Source organism: Filicampus tigris, chromosome 10, assembly GCF_054856515.1.
Source record: "Filicampus tigris isolate MCC_2025a chromosome 10, RoL_Ftig_1.0, whole genome shotgun sequence".
NCBI classification, from domain to species: domain Eukaryota; kingdom Metazoa; phylum Chordata; class Actinopteri; order Syngnathiformes; family Syngnathidae; genus Filicampus; species Filicampus tigris.
The window spans coordinates 18,933,394-18,954,541 of NC_141226.1; the positions used below are offsets into that span (position 1 = coordinate 18,933,394).

Below are 21,148 nucleotides of genomic sequence, written 5' to 3' on the forward strand. Positions count from 1 at the left end.
TTGTAGTGAAACCAAAACAAAACAAAACAACAACAAAAACATGCGAAATAAGCAACTACACAGAAATGATATTTTCTTAAATGCTTAAATACGACAGTATAAAGATGCTAAATATGAAATCTTTGACATTTGTTGTATGATATGAATGTAGAGGGCCAGTGCCACTTCTGGCAGGGTCACCACACCACCGCATGGTTCGTTCCAAAAAGGCTTATGGTAGGACCCTGACAGCATACGAATGTGGCATGGCCCCGTGGTTTGGGAATTACGCCACTAAATGCAAAACTTGTGCTGTGAGTGACCCTTGAAAACCTGCTCAGGGGCACCGCATCAGAAAGCGCTGCTAAAGTAACTTTTCTCGATTCACTTCTTCCTCCCACACATTCCAGAATAAACCAGGATTTCAACGCCTCTACTGTTGCCCTCGGCGAACCGTTCCTGCCCCCTCCCAAAAAAATAAAAAAAAAACACCACCACTTAAAAATTGCGCCTTCTCGATTTTTATCAGCACATTTTGTCCCTGCAACATTAGGATGCATTTGTAGTAATGAAACTGTAACCGTCACACCGTGCCATCTGCGTGAGGGCCTAAGAGACGATCACCCCCGGGGCACAACATTTCTCAACTCCCCTGAGAGCGTTTCAAACAGGCACGTTGCATTTCAAATAGCCTCCAGCTCCCGTAGTCCAGTGTGAAAACGGCGAGGCATTACAGTAATCCGAAGTGGAGGAGGATTGACAAGTGAGTGGGTGAAAGTGAAGGCAAAACGCAAACCTTGGCAAAAAGACGGCGTGAAATTGGTTGCATTTTTTTTTGCAGACAGGACGGCCGGCAAATGGAAGCCTTGCGCAAAGAGAGGAGAATGGGAGACGGGAGAATGTCGAAAGCTTTCCGTGCAGTTAGCAGCTGAAAAATCGCATCTTGCGCATGCTCAGGGTACCTAAAGCACACCTACGCACATGCACTTCATGGCTTGAACTCTTGACTCCCTCAGCTTAACATGGAGGACGACACAGGCATAAAAAGGAAAGGACATTTTTTTTTAGCAAAGACGTTCTATGTACCCAAAAGGCCTATTTCGCTGAAATATTCTTCACAAGTCTGAGTGAGCACTTCTCCTTCCCCCATCCCCCCCTCGCCCCCTTGCATCCTGGGTTCCACGTTCGTGGTCCCACAATTTCATGATTTTTTTTTTTTTTTTTTTGTACCATTAACCATTTCGGCCAAACCCTCCAGTAGATTGTGTACACTGTAATTCCGCTTTTGACCACTAGATGGTGGCACACTTATTTACTTTTTCAAAGAAGAGTGAACCCGCAAGCACTGTATTCCAGCTGTACCTAGTTTTGTTGAAAATGATTCACTGTTATCCACTGTAATCCTGCTTTTTAAGCCTACGGAAAGCTGTAGGTTCATTTCATAATGTACCGGTAGCTCTTTTGCCATGATTGTTGAGGTATTTAGTTTGGAAAAAGGGCATTTGTTTTCTGTAATAGAGGAATTGTTACACTGTTCAGTATTTTTGTGTGTTCATTGCCTTTCCTCTCTCTGTCTCTCTCTGTCTCGCTGTCACTGCGCGTTTGTATTATTCTAAAAGTATGTTTAAAGCTAGTTGACCACCAGGGGGCTGTATAATAGACTCATGCAGACACAAGAAGAGAGTTCACTCAACTACTGTGAGTGACTCAGTAGGCTGCAGAAATTCTAGTCGTTTATTTGCAGGGATCAAGAATATATGCCCGTGAGTATTTTCATATTGTAAACGTGTCGATGTGTTTGTGTTCAAATAGCCGTCGCTTAAAACGTTCTAACACCCCTGCACGGATGCTATTCGTGAGCCCATCTGTAGCATTTTGCATTATTTGTGAGCAGTAAAACACCAATATGCCCAGATTGCTACAGTCGTGTTTTGCTAGACAATCTTGGCTTGCTTTGACCGACCAATCGGGGCGCAGAAAATGACTACTGACAACCTCGCGAGCCAGCACTGTGACCCTGAAAGGACAAATGAGAAATTTGATTGCATTGCTAATATAGCTGACGCTAAATTGACCAGCGCTACTGATTCTTGAAGGCCATGGGCAGATTACATTGCCATGTCAACACAGAGGCTGAAATTTTATTGGACAATAAATAAAATGTCTACACCCATGTACTGGGAGAAGTGCAGCCAAGACAATTGCTACCAAATGAAGAAAAATCAGCCTGTTGGGATGAAATACAGTCATACATTTTCAATCACTAGTGCTGATGGAGATGTTCGAATAATAAGAGCACCGAAGCGCCCTGCGGGGAAGGGAAGGGGGCTGTCGTAAGAAGGGCGTTGCAAATAGACGGCGTGCGCCGAAGCAGACCGGCCCTCTTGCGCAGGCGACAGAGCACCTGAGACCAAAGTGGAAGCAGCCCGGCAGCCCTCGGATGAATGATTGTCTCGTGTCTGCCCAAGCGGTGTCATGATAAAAAACACACTTTGCTCTCCAATAAATCACATCTTGCGGGAAGTAGCTTTGGCCCAGCTCTGTTTCCAATCACAGTGGAACAGCAATTACGCCGTGATGTATTAAGAAATTAACAAGTGCTCGGTCAAACCTCGTGGCATTTGAAACATAAAAACATTGATAAATGAGGCTCATTGCACATTAATTGCTGCAGTCGGACTGTAATGGGGAAATAAATGGAAATGTCGTTGGAGTTCGGCACGGAGACGAGCTCGTTGCATGACTCGAGTGGAAACAGGCGGACGGTGAGGAGGCAGAAATCGCTCGCTGGTTTATCACCAAGTGCAGGGTCGCAGATGGGACGTAAAGGGTCAAGTTGACTCGTCAACTGGAGTTCAAACCCTAGTTGGGTTAAAAATGACACAATTTTGGGTAAAAAATGGACCGATCCACAACTTGGGTCAATTTGACCCAACGTTCTTGGTTGTTTTTGCAGAAAACAACCCCAAAATGGGTCGTTTTGTAAAAAACAACCCCCAAAAAATGGGCTGTTTTGTACATAACAATGCAAGAAAGTGGGTCAACGGACCCAATTTGTGTATCGGTCCATTTTTGACCCAAAATTGTGTTATTTTTAACCCAACTGTTTTTAGAGTGTACTTACCAAGGTTATTAGAGATAACTAATAAAATAACTTCATTGAGGGGAAAAAAAAAAACACTATCGTTAATGAAATATAATAAAAATGAAAATGTTTTTTAAAAAAAATGAAATATAACCATAACTACATCTTACGTTTATAAAACAAATTAATTATCAAAAATGTCCTTTGTTTTCGTCTCAAATGATATCGTTACATAAACTTTCAGGGTTTATTTGAAATGTATTTATTTCGGTATTGCTGTTCATCCGTATGTAAGAAGCAAGGTCAAACAGTCATTTGAGAATTGATGTTTGTTTACCTTACTTTATAACACAATACTTAATGACCTGATTTTTTTTTTTTTGTCTTGAGCTCGACAAATAGGCCAAAATAAAAGGTGAAGGTAATACTAAAACTAATAAAAAGTCAATTAAAACAAAGCATTTTTGAAAAAATAAAAAAACAGAACAAACAAACCGGCTTTGAAACGAATTAAAAGTAGTTGAAATTAAACAACAAAAGTCAAAATGCACCTATAATGAAAACTCCAAAACTATTACAGCCCTGCTACTCACCAGTGATGATAATTATTTCGTGTATTCATCAGAGCAGGGCATGGGCTACCATTCGCATTTCCGACTACTTTCCGAGTCAAACAGTTTTGTTTGCTCTAACCAACCAATCAGAGGGCAGAAAAATGTTGCCGTTGTTATTGGCAAATGTGAAATTGGATTGGTTCAAGAAAGTCCCATTGCTAAAATAGTTGAAATGATAACAGACCGTTTCTGAAGGCCCTGGGCAGATTAGATTACCATGACAACAAATTGGGAGAAAAAAAAAAAAAAATCAAACATTCACATCCAAACACTGGAAGCGGTGCAGCCATGAGAGGTGCTTTGAAATGAAGAGAAAAGACCACTGGGAATAAATTGAACTAATTTCATGAAACAAATATACAAATGTCGTTTGTAAATGTAGCTCAGTGCTTCTGAATGTTTAGGCCAGCAGAGAAGACCAGTAAACAAACATTTATGTTGCACACATCTGACCACGACTCCCCTCGATTACATAATAGTTGAGTACTATTTATATTGTAGCGTTAGTTGGCTTGCCTCCTCCCCAAAAAAAAAACAAAAAAAAAAACGTACAACTCAGATCTAGAAAAAACGAGGAAAAACAAATAATGCGTTCTATTTCGAGATTGTCTGTGAAAGCAAGGACATAATCACGCAAAACGCCCCGGAGGAATAAATCAAGGCTGCTGCAGTGAATCGTTTCCAATCTTTCAGACTTTTGCACATTCAAGAAAATATACTCAACGGAACGGGAAATAATTATACTCAGATGAATGCATTTATGTATTTTTTTTGTTGTTGTTGTTGTTGTTGTTTTTTTGTGTAGGCTTGAAAAACCTGTCCCTGTGATTTATGCATTCAACATGTCACAACATGCAAATGTACTGGACCATATCTAATTTCCATCATGTGCACTCAGCACACAGGCAATAAGAAATCATCATCAGGAGCTGGCAAGCACACAGAAGGCATAACAATCACATATGTGAACCTGCATGAGAAATCACTTTGCTTTGTCTGAGTGCCTGCAGTGTCGAGATAAACAAACACGCCATTTATCGCTGTGTGTGTGTGTGTGCGTGCGTGTGAGTGGGTGCACGTGTTCCGTCTAGGACAATTTGAGCCTGCAGGAAACCAGAAGGCTCACTTCAATAATTGTGTACTCACTGCCACTTTCCCTCCATACGGTCTCTTCTTACGATTATACCTCATTTCACAAGCCGTAAATTCTTGGAGAACAGCAATGAACTTATGCTAAAACCATCATATATATATGCATATATTCGCTCTTCCTAATTTGTTTGGAATGTTTACATCAATTATTCTGTACCGGGGTGGGACACGTACAGAGCTGGGCATTCCGTCGATGTGACGGACCGGTCCGTCGATCCGTTACGGTCAGATGCCCGTTTTGCTGCCGAATGACGGGACACCTTATAAAAATGACGGACTGATGAGTGACGGAAGTGTAATGGTCATCCGTCACTGGCGAACGCCCATTTTTCTGACCTTTTTTGGGACGGACCAACTGACTTCCGACGGACTAACTGACGGACTGCCGATTTTATAATTCAGTTCGTCATGAAAAATGACGGAGTGACGAATGACGGACTAGTACCCAGGCCGCTGACGTATAACGAATGACGGACCAGCAAAATGTAGTAAAATGGCCACCTCTGCATACAACCATCTTTTTTAAAAAGGAAGTCAAGTAATTTGTCCCTTCAAGAATATGTTCTATGCACTCCCACTAGTTGAAACACGGCATTCAGGTTAATATTACGCTTGTGGAATGTGAGTTAAAGCAGCAAAATTCAACTGTTTTTTTTTTTTTTTTTTTTGGTCCATCTCTGCGGGCGACCATTTTGTCACTTCTGTATAACTGAAAATGACATCACAGTTGCTCTTGTAACGACTAATCACAGCTCACCTGTCTTCCGAAGCTGAGCCTTGATTAGCTGTTGCGTACCGGAGGCGGATCGCAAATGATCACGTCACATGTGAATGGTTGACCAGAAATCTTCATCCGGAATAATTTCATTCAGATTGAGGAAGAAAAAAATCTCCATGTAAAGTGGCCGGCGAGTGTAGGGCTGCCTGTAGTGTTTCAAATGGGATCAAACCACACTGATCAAGGACACAAATTAGTTGACTGAATTCATTACCGAGGTACATGCAGCTCGCTTGTTGTCTTTCATGCCAAGTCCTGATGAAAGATTGCCAGCTGGTTCCAATTTTGGAACACAGCATCAGAGTGCGAAGCAAATCGGAAAGACAGTTTCAAGATTGAAAGATTGAAATGAGAACGGTGGATGCAAAACTAAGACATGAAGTGAAGCGTAATTACACGACGAGTCATCACCAACGCGGGAATATAAAAATTAGATGGTTCACTTGTTTGATAATAATCCTCAGGAAGGGTTTTAAAGAACTGTGCCAGTGTGTGCTGACATGGACGTTTTAGAGTGCCTCATTGTTGCACATTGGAGAATTCACCTATTTGTGGTTTTCTGCAGCATTGTAAATCTTGTAATTATTATCTTCTATATTTGTTTTTTGCATGCTGTATATAACATTTATGATGATTTACTAATTCTTGGGATGTACCAAAAAAACGATTTGGATCGGAAAATCGATTTTGATTTGACGAACCAAATCGTTACAATTTAAAATCCTTACACCCTTGAATCATATTGCACCCCACGTATCATATCACCTTTTATGAGGGATGTACACCAGACATTAGGAGGTAACGACTCATCGAAAATCGATTTAAAATCAATTCGCCCCAATTAATTGATTTGATAAATCGAAAAACGGGAACTGAAAATCGAATCGGGGCTTGAGAGAATCGTTACATCCCTACCAGACACGATTCAGTTTTACGTTTCTGTTGTTTCTTTGGATTGAATTAAATTAAGTATCGTAGCCCACTTATCAAGAATGGAATCGTCTTTTGTGGAGAGTTGCACGCCCAAACTAAATCTCTAATATCAACATATATGGAGCAAAATATCACTACAGAAAACAGTACTGTAATATTGTGAGTACAGTACTTAATTATCTTTGTATTGGCAAATTTTGGTTATTGTTTTATTGACGTAGCCCTTGTAGTAGACGGCATTACAGATACAGAGTAAAATCTTCATCGTGTGGGGGGACAACAGAGAGTCAATTCACGCGACTGATTACAAGGGCCTATTTGGAAATGGGTCTGCTGTCATGTGGCGGAAGAGGAGGAAAGCAGCATGTGTGTGTGTGTGTGTGTGTGTGTCTCGTCCTCTCCTGCTTTGATGGCTTCTGCTCTTACGTATCCACTTGCCTGCGCTGGAGTGTGCAGCTGTCATGGCCATGGCATGGGGGGGGGGGGGTTGTTCATATTTGGGGGAGTGATCCAGCCAGGACACGAGTATCCACTGTCAGTCCACACAGCTTTGATTATGTAAGCAATAAATGGCGGAGGATGCAGAGATGAAGACAAATTAAAGAAGGCAACCGAGTGACAAACAGCCGGTGGGCGTGAAGGAAGGGACAGAGAGAAAGGCGGGTAGAAGAGTCTGACTCATTGCCACAGTTTTGGCTGCAGAACTGTGCTGGGAGCCACGTGCGGGAGATGACAGCTTGAGAACAATTCCGTCCCTTCAAAGAAGGATTAGGCTCCTGTTATGGTCAAGAAATTAAGCGTCACAACAAACATTTTCATCATCCGATCCGAATCGGTTTTCGATACATGGGATGCGAAACGATTCAGGGACAGTTTGATTGTAAAGTGGAACGATTCAATTCGGTTAGACTCGGCGGGATTGTTATTCGATTTGATATCATACGGCCCAGTTCGAGAGGGTATGATGCAATAACTCGTTTGTTACCATTTTACGTATATTTGAAGGAATGTGTCAGTACTGCAAATGTGTCATTCCCTTCAAGGATATGTCTCCAATAAAACACGATTCGATACGTTTCTCGATCTATTTCAAGGTGAAAGGATTCGATTCCATACATTCGCGTCTTTCACATCAAAAAACGATTTTTCAGTTCAAACCGTTTTTTGTTACACCCCATATGTATGTATGTATGTATGTGTATGTATATGTATATATATGTGTATATATATATATATATATATGTATGTATATGTATATGTATGTATATGTATATATATATATATATGTGTATATGTATATATAAATATATATATGTATATATGTAGATATATGTGTGTGTATATATATATATAAATATATATGTATATATGTAGATATATATGTATATATATGTATATGTGTATATATATGTACATATATATATATATATATATATATATATATATATATATATATATATATGATAATTTGACACTTTTGGATACCACACAGTGACATTTTCAATGGCTCCATACCTGGAGCGTGAGCTTCGGCTCGGCATGTTCTCCCACAAAGGCCAAGCTGTGAAAGCTCCAGTAAAATGGCTGTAATTATCTTCAATCAGCCGGCAACCAGGGGGTGGCTGAAAGGCAGCTAGCACACAAACGCGGCACAGGCGGAGGAGGGGAAGGACGTGCAAATATCAGTGGGTATGAAAGACAAGGAGTGTGCTTGTCAAAATCAAAGCGGCGTGTGGTCAGAAATGCCATTTTGAAACGACGCCGATGCAGACGTGAGGTGGGGACACTTCTTGCCTCGTTCAAGCCTCTTGTCTCACTCCAATGCTAAGCGTCCACCCCACCCTTCATCTCCTTCTCAGTATAAATGAAAGCGTTATCTGGAATTGATCGGTAGTTTCACTAATTCATTATGAGATCCAGGCACAGAATGAGTCATTGATTTTGAGATAACACGCATGGGTGGACAAACCCAGCGTGGTTAGGTGGTTGTCAAGGGCTAGCGAAGCAAAGCGCATCAAACCCTGTTTAGATGTGACCAGCAGGCCCACCTGTGCGTCTGTGTCATCTGGATCTCCTCCAAATTCCCTTTCATGTGGCCGCCGCTCTCTTTGACATTGACTGCACCTAGGCTGCTTCCCGCAGGCCCAACGGCCTGCGTTCCACATAGTGACAGAGGCTGTGATGCGTTAAGCACAGCTGGACCGTCCCCCTTGAATAGATGTCATTCTTGCACCTTATTGGACCGGATAATCTCAGGGCAAATAACAGCATCACTGCAATGCCGGACGGAGTGAGAGAGCAAGTGTGAATTGAGTCGCTTGTTCACTCGTCACAAATTCGTCTATTTGCGTTTTTTCTTTTCGAACTAGCTGGAAAAAAGGCAACAATTTGGCGCTTTTGTGCTTTTTCTGAAGTGTCCTGAAATGCCACCAGATGGCGCCAAAGCCCTGCCTAAAAGGAAAATGCCAAGGGCAGTTGTGCCTTGATATACAAAGTGACTTGACTTTTTTCTAAGTTTTGCCACATAGGAGCTGTTGTTGGAATTTTTTATTTTTTTTAATCTGACTCGCAAGCAAAAATTTGAGATACAAGTGTTGTACAGTGGCAATGAACTTAACTCACTTGGCAACAAGCAGTAGTTTTGCAGAACAATTCCTTCTTCGTTTTCTTTTTCTTCTTCTTAAAAAAAAACCCACTTCAAGCTGTTTATTGCCAGTCCCAGTTCAAATTAACTGACAAACTAAACATAAAACAATTCAAAAATTGTAGCAGGATTGATGTAGGCTGCGCGGGGATGCATGTAGGTCGCATGACCGCTTCACAGTTAAAGGTTGGAGTTTCCCTTTTCATCTGTTAATCCTCCAAGTACAATAGCGCACTCTGCCGGTGAATAAAGGAAGTGCATGCTTGTTGTTTACCTTATTTTACATGCATTGTGTTTTTGACATTCCCAAAACATCAATGTTAGGCAGAGGAGGAAAAGTGCACTTAAGTCGAAATACAGATGCTTGTGTTAAATAAATAGAAAAACAAAACAACTCCCCTCAAAAAAGGTTTTTGTAAATGTAGTTTTCAATTCCTTACATGTCAATGATGTTAAAAAAAGTACGTACTCAGAAATACAGATAAAAATGTGTGTGTATATATCTAAAATCGTGTAATTTACAGTAAAAAAAAATACAGTAAATTACATGATTATACAGCATATTATTTAAAATATTGCTATATCGTTTATTTCATAACTTAGAAAAAATTAAAATAAAGACCTCTGCACATAAAATGGTTTCCTTCTTTTTTTAAAAAAAATTCAGGCTTCTATGCTAGCAAAAACGGTGTGCTCCCATAGCTTTGCCAACGGTGTGAAATGAAGAAAATAAAGAGCTAAATTAAATTAGCTAACAAATGTAAAAATACACCTTATACATATCTCCGTCGGGTGCAAACTTGTACCTCCAAAATCATTTCAGAAGACCTCAAAAACACACTTTAGATTGCTCAATAATTCGTATAAATAAAATATAGCAAATGGAGCCATAGGAGGTTTCAGACCGCCAAAGCCTGTTGGTTGTCAGGCTCGCACGAGACACAACACGCTTGTCTCTACTTTTACGTTATGTTGTGATGTGCGGAGCTTTCCTAAAAGTAGCAAGGCACTTTTGACAAAGGAAGGCGTATAAAGTGCAGACGCGTGTTGTCAGCTGGCCTCGGCTCCAGCTCACCCCGGCAACCCTCATGACCACAGCGGCGCGAGATCACCAACGGACGGATGGATGTGTTGTGACTTCCTTTGCCAACCAAAACCTGGGTTCATGTCCGCTGGCCTTGTACCCCCCCCCACCCCCTCCCCCCTTCAGCCAGCCCAGCGTCGTGATTTGCCGGCTGCGCAGCGCATGGTGACGTCAATCCACGCCTCTGACTTAACGCGCTGCGCTTTTTATTTTTTTTTTGTTTTCTTCTATTCTCCAGCACCTGTTTCTGGTCATCAGAGCTGTTCACATTGTGCCGCTGCCTCTGCGGAGGAACAACAACGGTGTGACAAAGGTCCCTGGACGCAGCCAAATGTCGAGTCAGGTAGGTCCTCGCTTCACTGCGGGTTAAAGGTTAGACCTCAAGTTAGTGTGATACCACCAACTTTTTTTTTTTTTTTCTCATTTGTGTTGTGTGCATCCATTGGTATCTGTGGGGATTTTTCCTCCCATCTATTAATAGTGGCGCGAGGACATTAACTCTGTGTCATGAAATGCCATCATGGCCTCACAGCATTTTCACGTAATGTAATGTGAAGGTCGCCAGATACTTTGACTCATTCAAACTGGAGATCTTGACCTCGTGATTTTCAGTGCAGGAAGACGAGGCACGTCGATCGAAGCACAACTACTTAAAACTCATTCACCGCCAGCCATTTTAGAGCATTTTGACATTGTCGTGACCCACAGGATACTGTGGTGAATTATTTTATATACACCAAACCAAATGAAAGAATCGACGCTGTCCTTTGGGCAGAAAAAAAACTAGATTTCGCCTTTTTCCCCGTGTTTTGTAATCAGCAGTATAGGGAGAAAAAAAAAAAAAAAGCTAGGCTGCACAAAATACAGCCCTTTTCCCTAGTGGACTCACAAACGGTGCTGATCTCATACCGGAAGCGAGGCTTCAGTGTCATCGGTAAGATGTTTCCAAGTTTGAAATTTACAACCGACTAGCATCAGATGCTCCCTCGGCAATCGCCGGTGAACAAATGAAATAGGCAACGTATACTTGTCCATAAAGTGGATTTTTTTTTTCAGCTATCTGAACCACTTTGAGTTGCGAGTACTTCAGTCACCTCTGGTTAAAAGCCTCCAAATGATAAAATGATGACACATTTGAAAAGCATTCCCTCTCCAAGAAATGCCAACAATCCACAAGTTTTCCTTCGTGTCGTTCGCTCTCAGGTAAGACATGGAAGAAAGCTATGAGACATTTGAAGCCGAGTTAGGGCCACCAAGAGAAGATCCTCCTCCGGAGAAGCCGGTCCGACAGATCCGACGACCAGGTGGTGACACGCGCAAGCACACAATCTGTCATGTCCGCGCGTGCAATCAAACACGCCGGCTTTAACTACACCATTGCAAGCCAAACTTTGCACACCGAAACAAGCCGCTGAAACGTGAGCCCTTGCCCAGTGCGAACGGTGATCATGTGCCTGAGTTGTCCCACAGAGATGGCTGGCGCATGAATCATTCCTCTATTCCCACAGGAAGAATTAGCCGAAATCCCGCACAATGTTTGTGCGACAGCGCCCAGAAAAGCAGAGCACACCTACGTTTAGCCGCACGGCTTTTTGGGGCCCAGATGACCAAACGCTCTTTTTGTAGACGGTGGTGAGCCCCAGATGATCAGAGCTAACTTTAGGCCCGTTTATGCCACACTTCACTATAAGGCCAAACTGAATCGTTTCTCCCAAACAATTAAAGAGCATTTTGGAGCACAATATGTCAAATGTTGAAGTCATCATCATTACACAGAATGTCATATCTGATTTTGTAAGACCTTGGCTTTATTTTTTCTGAATGTATACATTACTTCCGCATGCCAATTTGCTGAATATTTAGTTGTTTTTTTATTAGAGATAGACCAATATGCTTTTTTCAGTACGATACCTAATATTAGTAGTCAAGGAGGCCAATGACCGATATTTGGAGCCGATATTCATTTTCAGTAAAAAGGCATCAAGATCTAAAAAAAAACAAGTCTTTATATAGGAAGTCAACGCAAACATATTTTTTCAAGAATATGTTCTACGCGAGTCCGCTAGTTGAAACAGGGCACTCTGATAAAGATTGCGTTTGTGGAATATGTGTTAATCCACTCGTTTTTAGCCATCTCCGGGGGCAGCCATTTTGTCTTCTGTCGACTGAAAATGACATCGCAACTGCTCACAACGACCAATCACGGCTCAGATTCAGAAAACAGGTCAGCCATGATTGGTCGTTGTGAGCAGTTGCGATGTCATTTTCAGTGGACAGAAGACAAAATGGCCGCCCCCGGAGATGGCTAAAAACGAGTGCATTTTGCTGCTTAACTTCTATTCCACAAACGCAAAATTAATCAGAATGCCGTGTTTCAACTAGTGGGCCTCCTGGGAACATATTCTTGAAAGAAGTATGTTCGGGTTGACTTCTTAAGCATAATTTTTTTCCCGATTTTCATTATGTTGATTTTTTTTTAAGTTATTATACTATAAATGTTTGACAATATACTTCTTTGTTATCAAATTCAAACAAAAGGTTCAGGGAGCAGCCAGGGTCATCAGCATGTCTTGAAAAGTGTAATGAAAACCTAAACAATAGCTTCATATAGTTTTGTACAGTAAATGAAGTCCTCCAAAATTCCAATATGATAGAAATGTTAACCTTTCACACATCTTTGTTTTGATTTCAACACAGTTTTAAATAGATTTATTATCAGCAGTCAGATTTTTTTAAAAAAGGCCGAAACCGCTATTCCTCAAAACACTATCGGCGCCGATAATCGGTCTCTCTATTTTTTATTATGCCTTTATAATAAAGGTACCACCTCATATTATTATGTTTCCGTTCTCCCATTAATTGTATTTTTTAACATTTTCAATATTTCTTTCCTCTCTTGGATTTACAATAAAACAGAATTGTCTCGAATGGACTGACTTTGCCTAGCTTAAATTCATCTCCATTTGTCTTTTGTTGCAGAAATGTACGTCAGCAGGAAGGTTCGAGAGGTCAGTAGATAGACAAGCAGGATGACAGTACAGTATATTTTTCCTCATTTCTCTTTCGTATGACCTTTCTGTGTATGTCGTTATGTCTGCTGTATAGGAAATGTCTGCAGTTTCTCAGCCCCCAAAAGTAGAACCAAAGACTTTACCTATGGAACCAACTGCTCCCAAGAAACGTGGGTTCCCTCTCAAACTGACATTAAAATAACCCAAAGCAACTTCTTAGCCTTCTTCTTTCTCCCTTAGTACCTGCACAAAAAAGCTCGTCCATGCAGAATCTGAGTCAGATGGAAACACCGTGGGAGAATGTCACGCTCAACCGCTGTCTGTTTGTGGCCATTTCCATCCTGGTCCTCACCTCGGGGTTCCACAGACTTCATGGTGAGCTCCTATAAAAATGGCACAAGTTCCAACTGGAGGACGAGGCCATGTGTGCCAGCGGTGACCGAGCGCTGTCTTTGCAATGTAACAGAGACCCTGCGTGGTCGCGGGATAGCAGAGGAGGACGAGGAGGTCCAATTGACCATGAGACAGCCAAACACGTTACGACACAGAGGAAAAGCACCGCAGGTGAAGTGAAAGAAAAACACTCTCGGAATGCTACAAACACTCAATGACACGTTCAAGCTAAAATTGGTATTTGTTCAATGAAACTGAATTTAATTATTTCCAACAGTTATAGTCCCTTCATTGGGTAGCATTTATCTGGCCTGCAACGCTTCCAGTGCGTGTATGTGATTTTTTTTTTTGTCCAATCAGATTTCATATTCACGTTTCGCTTATACTGCATTTTTGTATCATATTGATGCTTTGTATAATTGTGACAAAATAATAATAGGCGGATTAACCCCGCCCCCTTTGTACCATCTAATACTAAAACACTCCCTTTGCCTTTAGCCCGAGACAAGCCTGTGGGAAGTTTTGTTTTGGTGGCTGCCGGACCTTGATGATGACGACGAGGATGATGACAAACGCACGAGAGGAGGCCGAAACTCGAGGGGTCTCAGAAACAAGCCGATGCCCGACAAAAAACTGATGAAGCAGAGCGAAGGGACATTAAAGAGCAGGAGGGCCAAGAAAGTCAGAGCGCAAGAAGCTAGGGACAAGAAAGAGAAAGAGAAGGACACGCTGAAGACATCGGACGAAGCAGATGAGCAAAAGGAGAAAAGTGAGGAGGCCGTGTCCAACACAAAGATGGAGATGGAAAAGAGTCAAAAAGGATGATTTCTTTCCCTGGCTACCGACAATTTCTCGCAGCTTTTGCAGTACTGAATAGAACTTGCTTGTTAGTGTTCGTACCTCCACATAGCAAGACCTGGCCGCTTTCATCCACGTCCGTCACTACGCTTAGAGTAGACATTTAAATAAAAAGAACCCAATGTGCTCCTTCCGCTCTGAAAACTTTGTGCTCAACATGTGGTAGCTCAAGTCTCACTATTTGTTTTTCCCCCTGCAATTCTATTACCATTACCGGAGATATGCTCACATATGCCATATATCTAAAAGAGAAGACATACAGACCAAACTTAATTTTTTTTTTTTTTTTTTGGAGAACATTTATTTACAAAACCTTAAAAACGTGCTAGTTTTCCAATGTCTAACTTGAACCTAATTAATTGTTAGCCACCGAAAGGGCCTCTGGGGGTGGCGGCCTCATTGGCATTGGTGGCATGGGCATCTGAGGGGGCATTTGAGGGGTACCGGGGGCACCAGGGGGAAGGATCATCCCACCCGGAGGTGGTGGCATGGACTCGTTTTGTGGGCGAGGCGCACTCATGAGAGGCGGAGGACGCTTCATACCAGCAGGAGGCGCTGGACCAGTGGGTGGGAGGAGAGCTTTTTCCATTTTAAAGTGGAACTGAAGGAAGAACTGAGGAGAGGAATCAAACATTTAGACCGGGCGCCTTCTCTGTTGTCATCGACTCTCATCTTCTAACTGGTACCTGTTTGGTTTCTCGGTTCCAGTGTGTCCAGAAGCGGCTCTCTGCTTTGTCGATTTCTCTACTGGGGACCTAAAAAGAGCCAAGGTGTCGGCCGACATTGTGACACAGCAGAGCAAGCGGGAAAATCAAGCGAGTTGCCGAGCGTCACCTTAAAAGCGATGGTCTCATAAGGTTCTGCGGCCAGAAGCAGGTACTGCCAACGGCGGTCCGGGGGCTCGATGCGCTGCTCGTATGCAGACATGAAACGGTGCCTGGGCCCGATGCCTTCCGCTACTTCAGGGTAGTCAATCTGAAGGGAGCAGAAATCGACTTGAGGGGCTGCTTTTATTTCTGTTACACTTTTGATTTCAATCTACGCCAACCTGGAAAAGTAAAGACTGCTGCCCAGTCTCCGGATCCCTCTGTTTGGTTACTGAGGAGGACATGAAGACATCCGCCACAAGAAGAAAAACATCACATTAGTACACTCTGACGTACTCATAAAAAGTTGGGCATGTTCGGGGGTACGTATTTGGATGAAGCTAAAAACGCACTTTCACCTTTACAGGTGAACTTGATTTGACCTTCTCTCAACTTTTGAATGCACATGTCAATGTTTGAGTACTTTTTGCACCAATTCCATGAAAACTGTCACGTCATCAGCATGCTACAATAAAAAGACGGGAAGACTCCCAGAAAGGTATAGAGTGGATTTCCTTGGAAATTTTGTCATTCGCTTCTATGGTGGAGAACAGCCAAAGCGCTTAAACATTGAACAGTTGGACATGAGCGTTCAGTTTACCAAAGGTCAAACTGAGTTCACCTGTAAAGGTTATTACTCATGATTCAGGGTTCAAACCCAATCCCCAATATCCCGGATATTTTGTGAGCAGTTTGCAATCACGTTGCCGTACTCTACCTTTATATCCGGGCCGACCGATTTTCACAAACTTCTTGACTTCGACCTTCACTTTTGCTGGCGCTGGCTGAGCAGGAGCTTCTTTGGCCTCTTTGGCAGCTCGCCGCGCTCTGAAAACAAATAAAACCTAAGGTCTTAACTGTTTTAAAACAAAAGTGAGGATTGGTGTTGTGGTTGTCAGCCTTCTCACGAAAGTGCCAAATCTCGCACACAGATCAAATAAGGCGTGGTACTTACAGATTGGTCTGATGTTTCTTTCCTTGTGTATGGGCTAAGTAGCTGCCCTAAAATGACCAAGGGCACCTCAGTTAATATTGCACTTGAACCAAAAAGAATACACATATACGTAACCAAATTGTAACCTCGTTGTTGTGAAGCGTCAGGCAAAGTTTGCACTCATATGATCCTAAATGATTCTTCATAAAGTAGGGGTCTTTATTGATGTCAATCGTCTCCAGAGCCAGCTGGCGCAACCTCTCCCGTCTGTCCCGATTACTCTCCGAGGAGGATGCCACCCCTCCACTTCCCGTCTTGCCTCCAGCTCGATGTTGAAAATCCATTTTTGCGAGGTGACTGACCGAAACACAAAGATACTCGGAGGCAAATGCCCAGTCGATCCAACACTGGACGGATACTACTTTTTGTCCTTCCTGTCTTGGTTGCCTAGATGGGGGAGATACAAAGCTAAAGTTAGAATTTTATGAGCAGAAGCACATGAACCATTTCCTGACTAACATTTGGACTATTGGAGATGTTCATTTAGAGACTACATTGAAATAACGTATTCAGAAGATGGGGAATGAGCCCTTCACGAAACTGCAAACATCCCCCAACATACTTCCTTGAGACCAACTCCAATTCAGACAGAGCTTTGACTACATCTTCTGGCATCTTGGCGAGTTATACAAGAAGCAAATAGTTAAGTTTTGGCAACAAATAACGGTGGATAGGTTCTAGTAAAAGTGATTTAGCGATTACCGAATCGCTAATGGGCGGGGATTGCGACGGTACAGCACATTTAGATTAGAACGCGTTTTGACTTTTCTCAACCAAGTTAACAATCATATTAATCTTATAGGTTCTATTATTAAACTAACAACACACACCTTTAGTTATAGCGGCAAGACTATTTCTTTTCCAGATAGTTAATTATCTTACTTTACCGCTGACTCTTGAATGAAGAGTGGCAAAGCTAGCTAAGGCTAAGTAACACAGTTAGCTAGCTAGCTCGTACCAACCGCGTTTCTCATACGACGGTCGAATTACAAAAAAGAAATACATTGTGCTGCACTGCGATAACAGGCATAAAAATCATCTCATATGGGCTATTAATACGTGTTTCGTATCGCATATAATGTTAATTTACAAACAACACTTACCAACATACAACACAAGGATCACGCTAACACTCGTGAATAGAGACAGTGCGCATGCGCATTGCGCAGTTCGATTATTCTTCTTTGCGACTAGTGTTCACGTGCTTCCATTGTTTACTAGCGTCTTCTAGTGGTTTGAATGTGCATAACAATGGCAGCCATTGCTTGAAGTGCGACATCTTTTCTCTTTTATCAAGCGCCTCAACCTTCTTATATTACCACCCTTAAGAAGATATCTGTGATTAAATATACTATATCCAGACAATTTGATTAATGTTTTCATTTTCTATAGGTCATTGTACTATTGCAACGTAACATTTACAGGTCTGAATTAAATATTAATCCAAACTGCAATTGGTACTGATTGGCCCATGTGACACAGGTCCGAAAATCTCTACATCCTCTTCCTGCAAAGCATTTAAAATAAGATTTTTACTTTTTTAGCATCATTATTTGTGTTTTAATTGACTGTCTCACAGTGTTTGTTGTTGTATTATTGTTATTGTATGTTATATGTAAAGTGATTTATTACAGCCGCAGCTGTTGTGAAATAAATACATTTGTATATAATTTGTGTGTGTCATTTTAGTGTTTTGTATATGTTTACATTACTCTCGTACATAAAGTTTATGAAATGTGTCATACAAATAATTTTGCTTTGATTCGTTGTAATTTATTGTTTACATCCAGGTAAAATTATAATATGATTTACACGTTTCGCTGAGTTTGACCCTTTCTGACTTCCGTACAACGACCCTAGAGGAGTGGTCCTGCTGTGTGTGTGCGCCTTTTGAAGGGGGAAACGTTTGCTTTTCTTTAACAACAAACATCTCTTCGTCGCATCCAGCACACATATAGTGACGGTGAAACTTGTTTAACTACGGCATTCAGTGTTTTCGCCGACGTTCATTAGATAACGTCGTTGTTTTTCATTATGGGAAATGGCCGTAGTCGTATCTAGTAGTTGAACTTTCACTGTCAGTGATGCGTTTCAACGAGAAGGAGATGGTGCAATTGAGCCGACAACCTTCAGAAATGGTCGCCGAGCTGGGGATGCGAGGACCCAAGAAAGGAGACGGTAATCTTTTCGGCTATCGTGTTTGCATGGAGGACTGGTGGCAGCTAGCGCTAGCCTAGCAGCGCAAGCCGCAAGACATCTTCCGGTTTGTGAGCTTCACCTTGGTTCCTTTTGTCTTACAGTTGTCAAGAGGAGGCTAGTGAAACTCGTTGTTAACTTCCTCTTCTATTTTAAGACTGATGAGGAAGAAGTGAGTGCTACGACAGTACTACTTTGTTCATGTATTGTCCATTCATGAATTGTTTAAAATGGGCGAATGACTCTTCATTACTTTCTAAGCCTATTGGAGCTCTGCTGTTGGAGCAGTGTCGGGTGGAGAAAGAGGACAGCCTGTCCTTCTCCATTGGTGAGTGGTAGTAATTTAAATGTTTGCATGTTCCAATGTAGTGTTTCTCAGTGTATCCTCGTTAGGTTTGCTGGTGAGCTGGCGGCTTCTCAGATGACCTTGGGCGACAGGCGGGGTACAAAGTCTAATTATAGTCTTCAATTAACCTAAGAAAGATGTTTTTCAACTGTGGGAGGTGGCAAGGAGTACCTGCAGAAAACCCACACAAGCCCAAGGGGAACATGCAAACTCCACATAGAAGATCCCTGATTCGAACCCACAACCTAAGAACTTTCCAGTTTCCAGTAGTTTACATTTGAAAAATCTTAAGGCACACCAGACGCTTTAGACACATACAAACATTAAAACACACTTAACTTATCGACACACACTTTTTAAAGTATTCTTAAGCGCCTGTTCTCACTTTCACTCACAGTTTTTCAAAAGAAGGCATAGGGTGTTTGCTCACTGTATATTTAAACATATTCAACCAGAGCATATAATTTCATCTAACAAAAGTCTGCTATTTTACACATGATTTGAACCTCCATTGATGAGCTAATGAAAATCAGTATAGGGGCTAGGCTACGATTTATTATAAACGTTCAAATGACTATAAAGTGTAATAAATAAAAAATAATAATCATAGCATTTAAATGAATTTAGATAAATTCCGCGGCACACCTGGTAGTCTTTCACACAGAGTGGTTGGGAAACTGCACGATGTACGTGTCAGTCCGTTCAAAGGAGGTCTGTTTATGTTTGCAGCGTTTCTAGAAGAGGCAGAGAGGAAATATCTTTTTGAGTGTGACTCTGAGGAGCAGTGCGAGAAGTGGATGGACTCCATTGTTAAGGCAAGGTAAGCATGTTTCCTCAGGACACAAAATTAGCGACTTGGTCAATATCGGGTCATCTTGAAGGGTAGCTTCAGGTCACAGAAGTTTCGTCTGTTGACAGTGATTGGTGGGGAGAGCTGTTTTCCGTGCTGTTAACTGTAACAGTTGGTATGAGCAAGGATCAAAATGGGATAAGCGATGAGTGAAAACAGGATTTACAACTTCAAAGTGCAACATTTAGTTTTGTGGCACTAACTAAAAGTGTATTGTGTTATTAAAATGAGTTTTGGACCACAATGGAATGGAGACAAAAAGCCATTTTACGACAACAAATTCATAATTCTTTGAGAAAGGTATGTCGTTGTGAAAGTTTTACTGTCTAGTAAATTGCCAAGAGCTTTAGCTGTATTCTTAATGCCCGTATTTCAGTGTGGCCCTGATACTCCTCCATCTTGTTTGTGTTAAGACTGAAATTTTTTTTTGTTATCAGAGCTGAATTTTTTTTTTTCTGAAAAAAAAAATCTCTTCTCTCCTGCAGCTATGAATTTATGAGAAGGAACCTCATCTTCTACAGAACTGAGATCCACAGGCTCACTGGCAAAGTAATTTCATTTTCTGTATACATGCTGTCAACATTTACCTGAAAATCTGGCACAGTTCAACACATTTGACATTCTGGATCAGAAACATTAAGACCCTGTGCTGTCCAAAAGTTGGAAAACGATGACTCGAAGTATATTAAGTCTGTGACGAGATAACTTGAGCTCGTGGCTATTATTTTGCCGTGTGCGCAGGATCCACTGGAGCAGTACGGCATATCTCATGAAGCTCGTTTTCAAGTCACTAATGGCCTGCAACATTCGCCCCGAGATGTCTCCCCCATGTCGACCAGCATTGTGCCCTGACTGATCCACGTTTGCTTTCGACTTCTTCTTGCCACTCCGATAGGACAACCACCCCGGAGTGACAAACAATGGCATTACTGTAAGCACTCCGGAGTTTGTGCGCACGTTGTTTTGACATGATTGTAGACAGCGTGTGACTCTTAAACCACTGGCTTGCTGTCGCCTTTCGGTAATCATGTCTGATTTATGGCTCTCAGTGCCAGTTTTTGTCATCACAAGTTTTTATTTTCCTTTTAATATAGGCCTACTGTAAGTTCAGATAATGTAATTTTGGATGAGTCTCGAGGCAAGGCAGACTCAATCAGGACAATTTAAACTGCTGAGTTGAGCCACAATTTTGTGCATATATATATATATATATATATATATATATATATATATATATATATATATATATATATATATATATATATATACACGTGTGTGTATATATATATATATATATATATATATATATATATATATATATAAAATATATATATATATATACACGTGTGTGTATATATATATATA

General features: G+C 41.5%; 3 protein-coding genes across 4 annotated transcripts in view; 2 read left to right on the forward strand and 1 right to left on the reverse strand.

Annotated features, from left to right (window-relative positions):
• The window catches only part of LOC147141157 (uncharacterized), a 33,153-nt gene extending 18,196 nt beyond the window's left edge, over positions 1 to 14,957 (forward strand). Inside the window, exons 2-8 of the mRNA XM_086042598.1 lie at positions 10,508 to 10,612; positions 11,473 to 11,573; positions 13,249 to 13,277; positions 13,375 to 13,450; positions 13,521 to 13,655; positions 13,747 to 13,844; positions 14,172 to 14,957. Coding sequence (XP_085898724.1) covers positions 11,480 to 11,573; positions 13,249 to 13,277; positions 13,375 to 13,450; positions 13,521 to 13,655; positions 13,747 to 13,844; positions 14,172 to 14,498 — 759 coding nt within the window. The 5' untranslated portion in view covers positions 10,508 to 10,612; positions 11,473 to 11,479 and the 3' untranslated portion in view covers positions 14,499 to 14,957. The remainder of the gene's footprint in view (positions 1 to 10,507; positions 10,613 to 11,472; positions 11,574 to 13,248; positions 13,278 to 13,374; positions 13,451 to 13,520; positions 13,656 to 13,746; positions 13,845 to 14,171) is intronic.
• On the reverse strand, positions 14,806 to 17,644 carry sf3a2 (splicing factor 3a, subunit 2). Of its 2 annotated transcripts, none has more exons than XM_086042596.1 (8): positions 17,495 to 17,644; positions 16,478 to 16,778; positions 16,353 to 16,399; positions 16,116 to 16,225; positions 15,580 to 15,629; positions 15,366 to 15,506; positions 15,218 to 15,286; positions 14,806 to 15,144 (listed from the first exon to the last, which is right to left on the reverse strand). In XM_086042596.1, the coding sequence occupies exons 2-8, from the start codon at positions 16,673 to 16,675 to the stop codon at positions 14,887 to 14,889; spliced, it is 873 nt and encodes a 290-aa protein (XP_085898722.1). In that variant the 5' UTR covers positions 16,676 to 16,778; positions 17,495 to 17,644; the 3' UTR covers positions 14,806 to 14,886. The 2 variants fall into 2 exon arrangements, with proteins under 2 accessions (XP_085898722.1, XP_085898723.1); XM_086042597.1 differs by lacking the exon at positions 17,495 to 17,644 and adding an exon at positions 17,222 to 17,452.
• A 580-nt stretch (positions 17,645 to 18,224) lies between these two features.
• plekhj1 (pleckstrin homology domain containing J1) lies at positions 18,225 to 21,003 on the forward strand. The gene is made up of 6 exons (XM_086043274.1): positions 18,225 to 18,569; positions 18,692 to 18,759; positions 18,849 to 18,915; positions 19,663 to 19,753; positions 20,269 to 20,332; positions 20,525 to 21,003. Exons 1-6 carry the CDS (start codon positions 18,476 to 18,478, stop codon positions 20,633 to 20,635), a joined length of 495 nt encoding a protein of 164 aa, XP_085899400.1. The 5' UTR covers positions 18,225 to 18,475; the 3' UTR covers positions 20,636 to 21,003.
• Positions 21,004 to 21,148: the final 145 nt, after the last annotated feature.

Coding starts and splice junctions, on each gene's coding strand:
- sf3a2 (XM_086042596.1), bottom strand. CDS start 16,675: ATGGATTTTCAACATCGAGCTGGAGGCAAGACGGGAAGTGGAGGGGTG. Junction 15,630..16,115: donor CGGTCGGCCCGGATATAAAG/GTAGAGTACGGC, acceptor TGTCCTCCTCAG/TAACCAAACAGAGGGATCCG. Junction 15,287..15,365: donor ATGAGACCATCGCTTTTAAG/GTGACGCTCGGC, acceptor GGCTCTTTTTAG/GTCCCCAGTAGAGAAATCGA.
- plekhj1 (XM_086043274.1), top strand. CDS start 18,476: ATGCGTTTCAACGAGAAGGAGATGGTGCAATTGAGCCGACAACCTTCA. Junction 18,570..18,691: donor AGGACCCAAGAAAGGAGACG/GTAATCTTTTCG, acceptor TTTGTCTTACAG/TTGTCAAGAGGAGGCTAGTG. Junction 20,333..20,524: donor TCCACAGGCTCACTGGCAAA/GTAATTTCATTT, acceptor CCGTGTGCGCAG/GATCCACTGGAGCAGTACGG.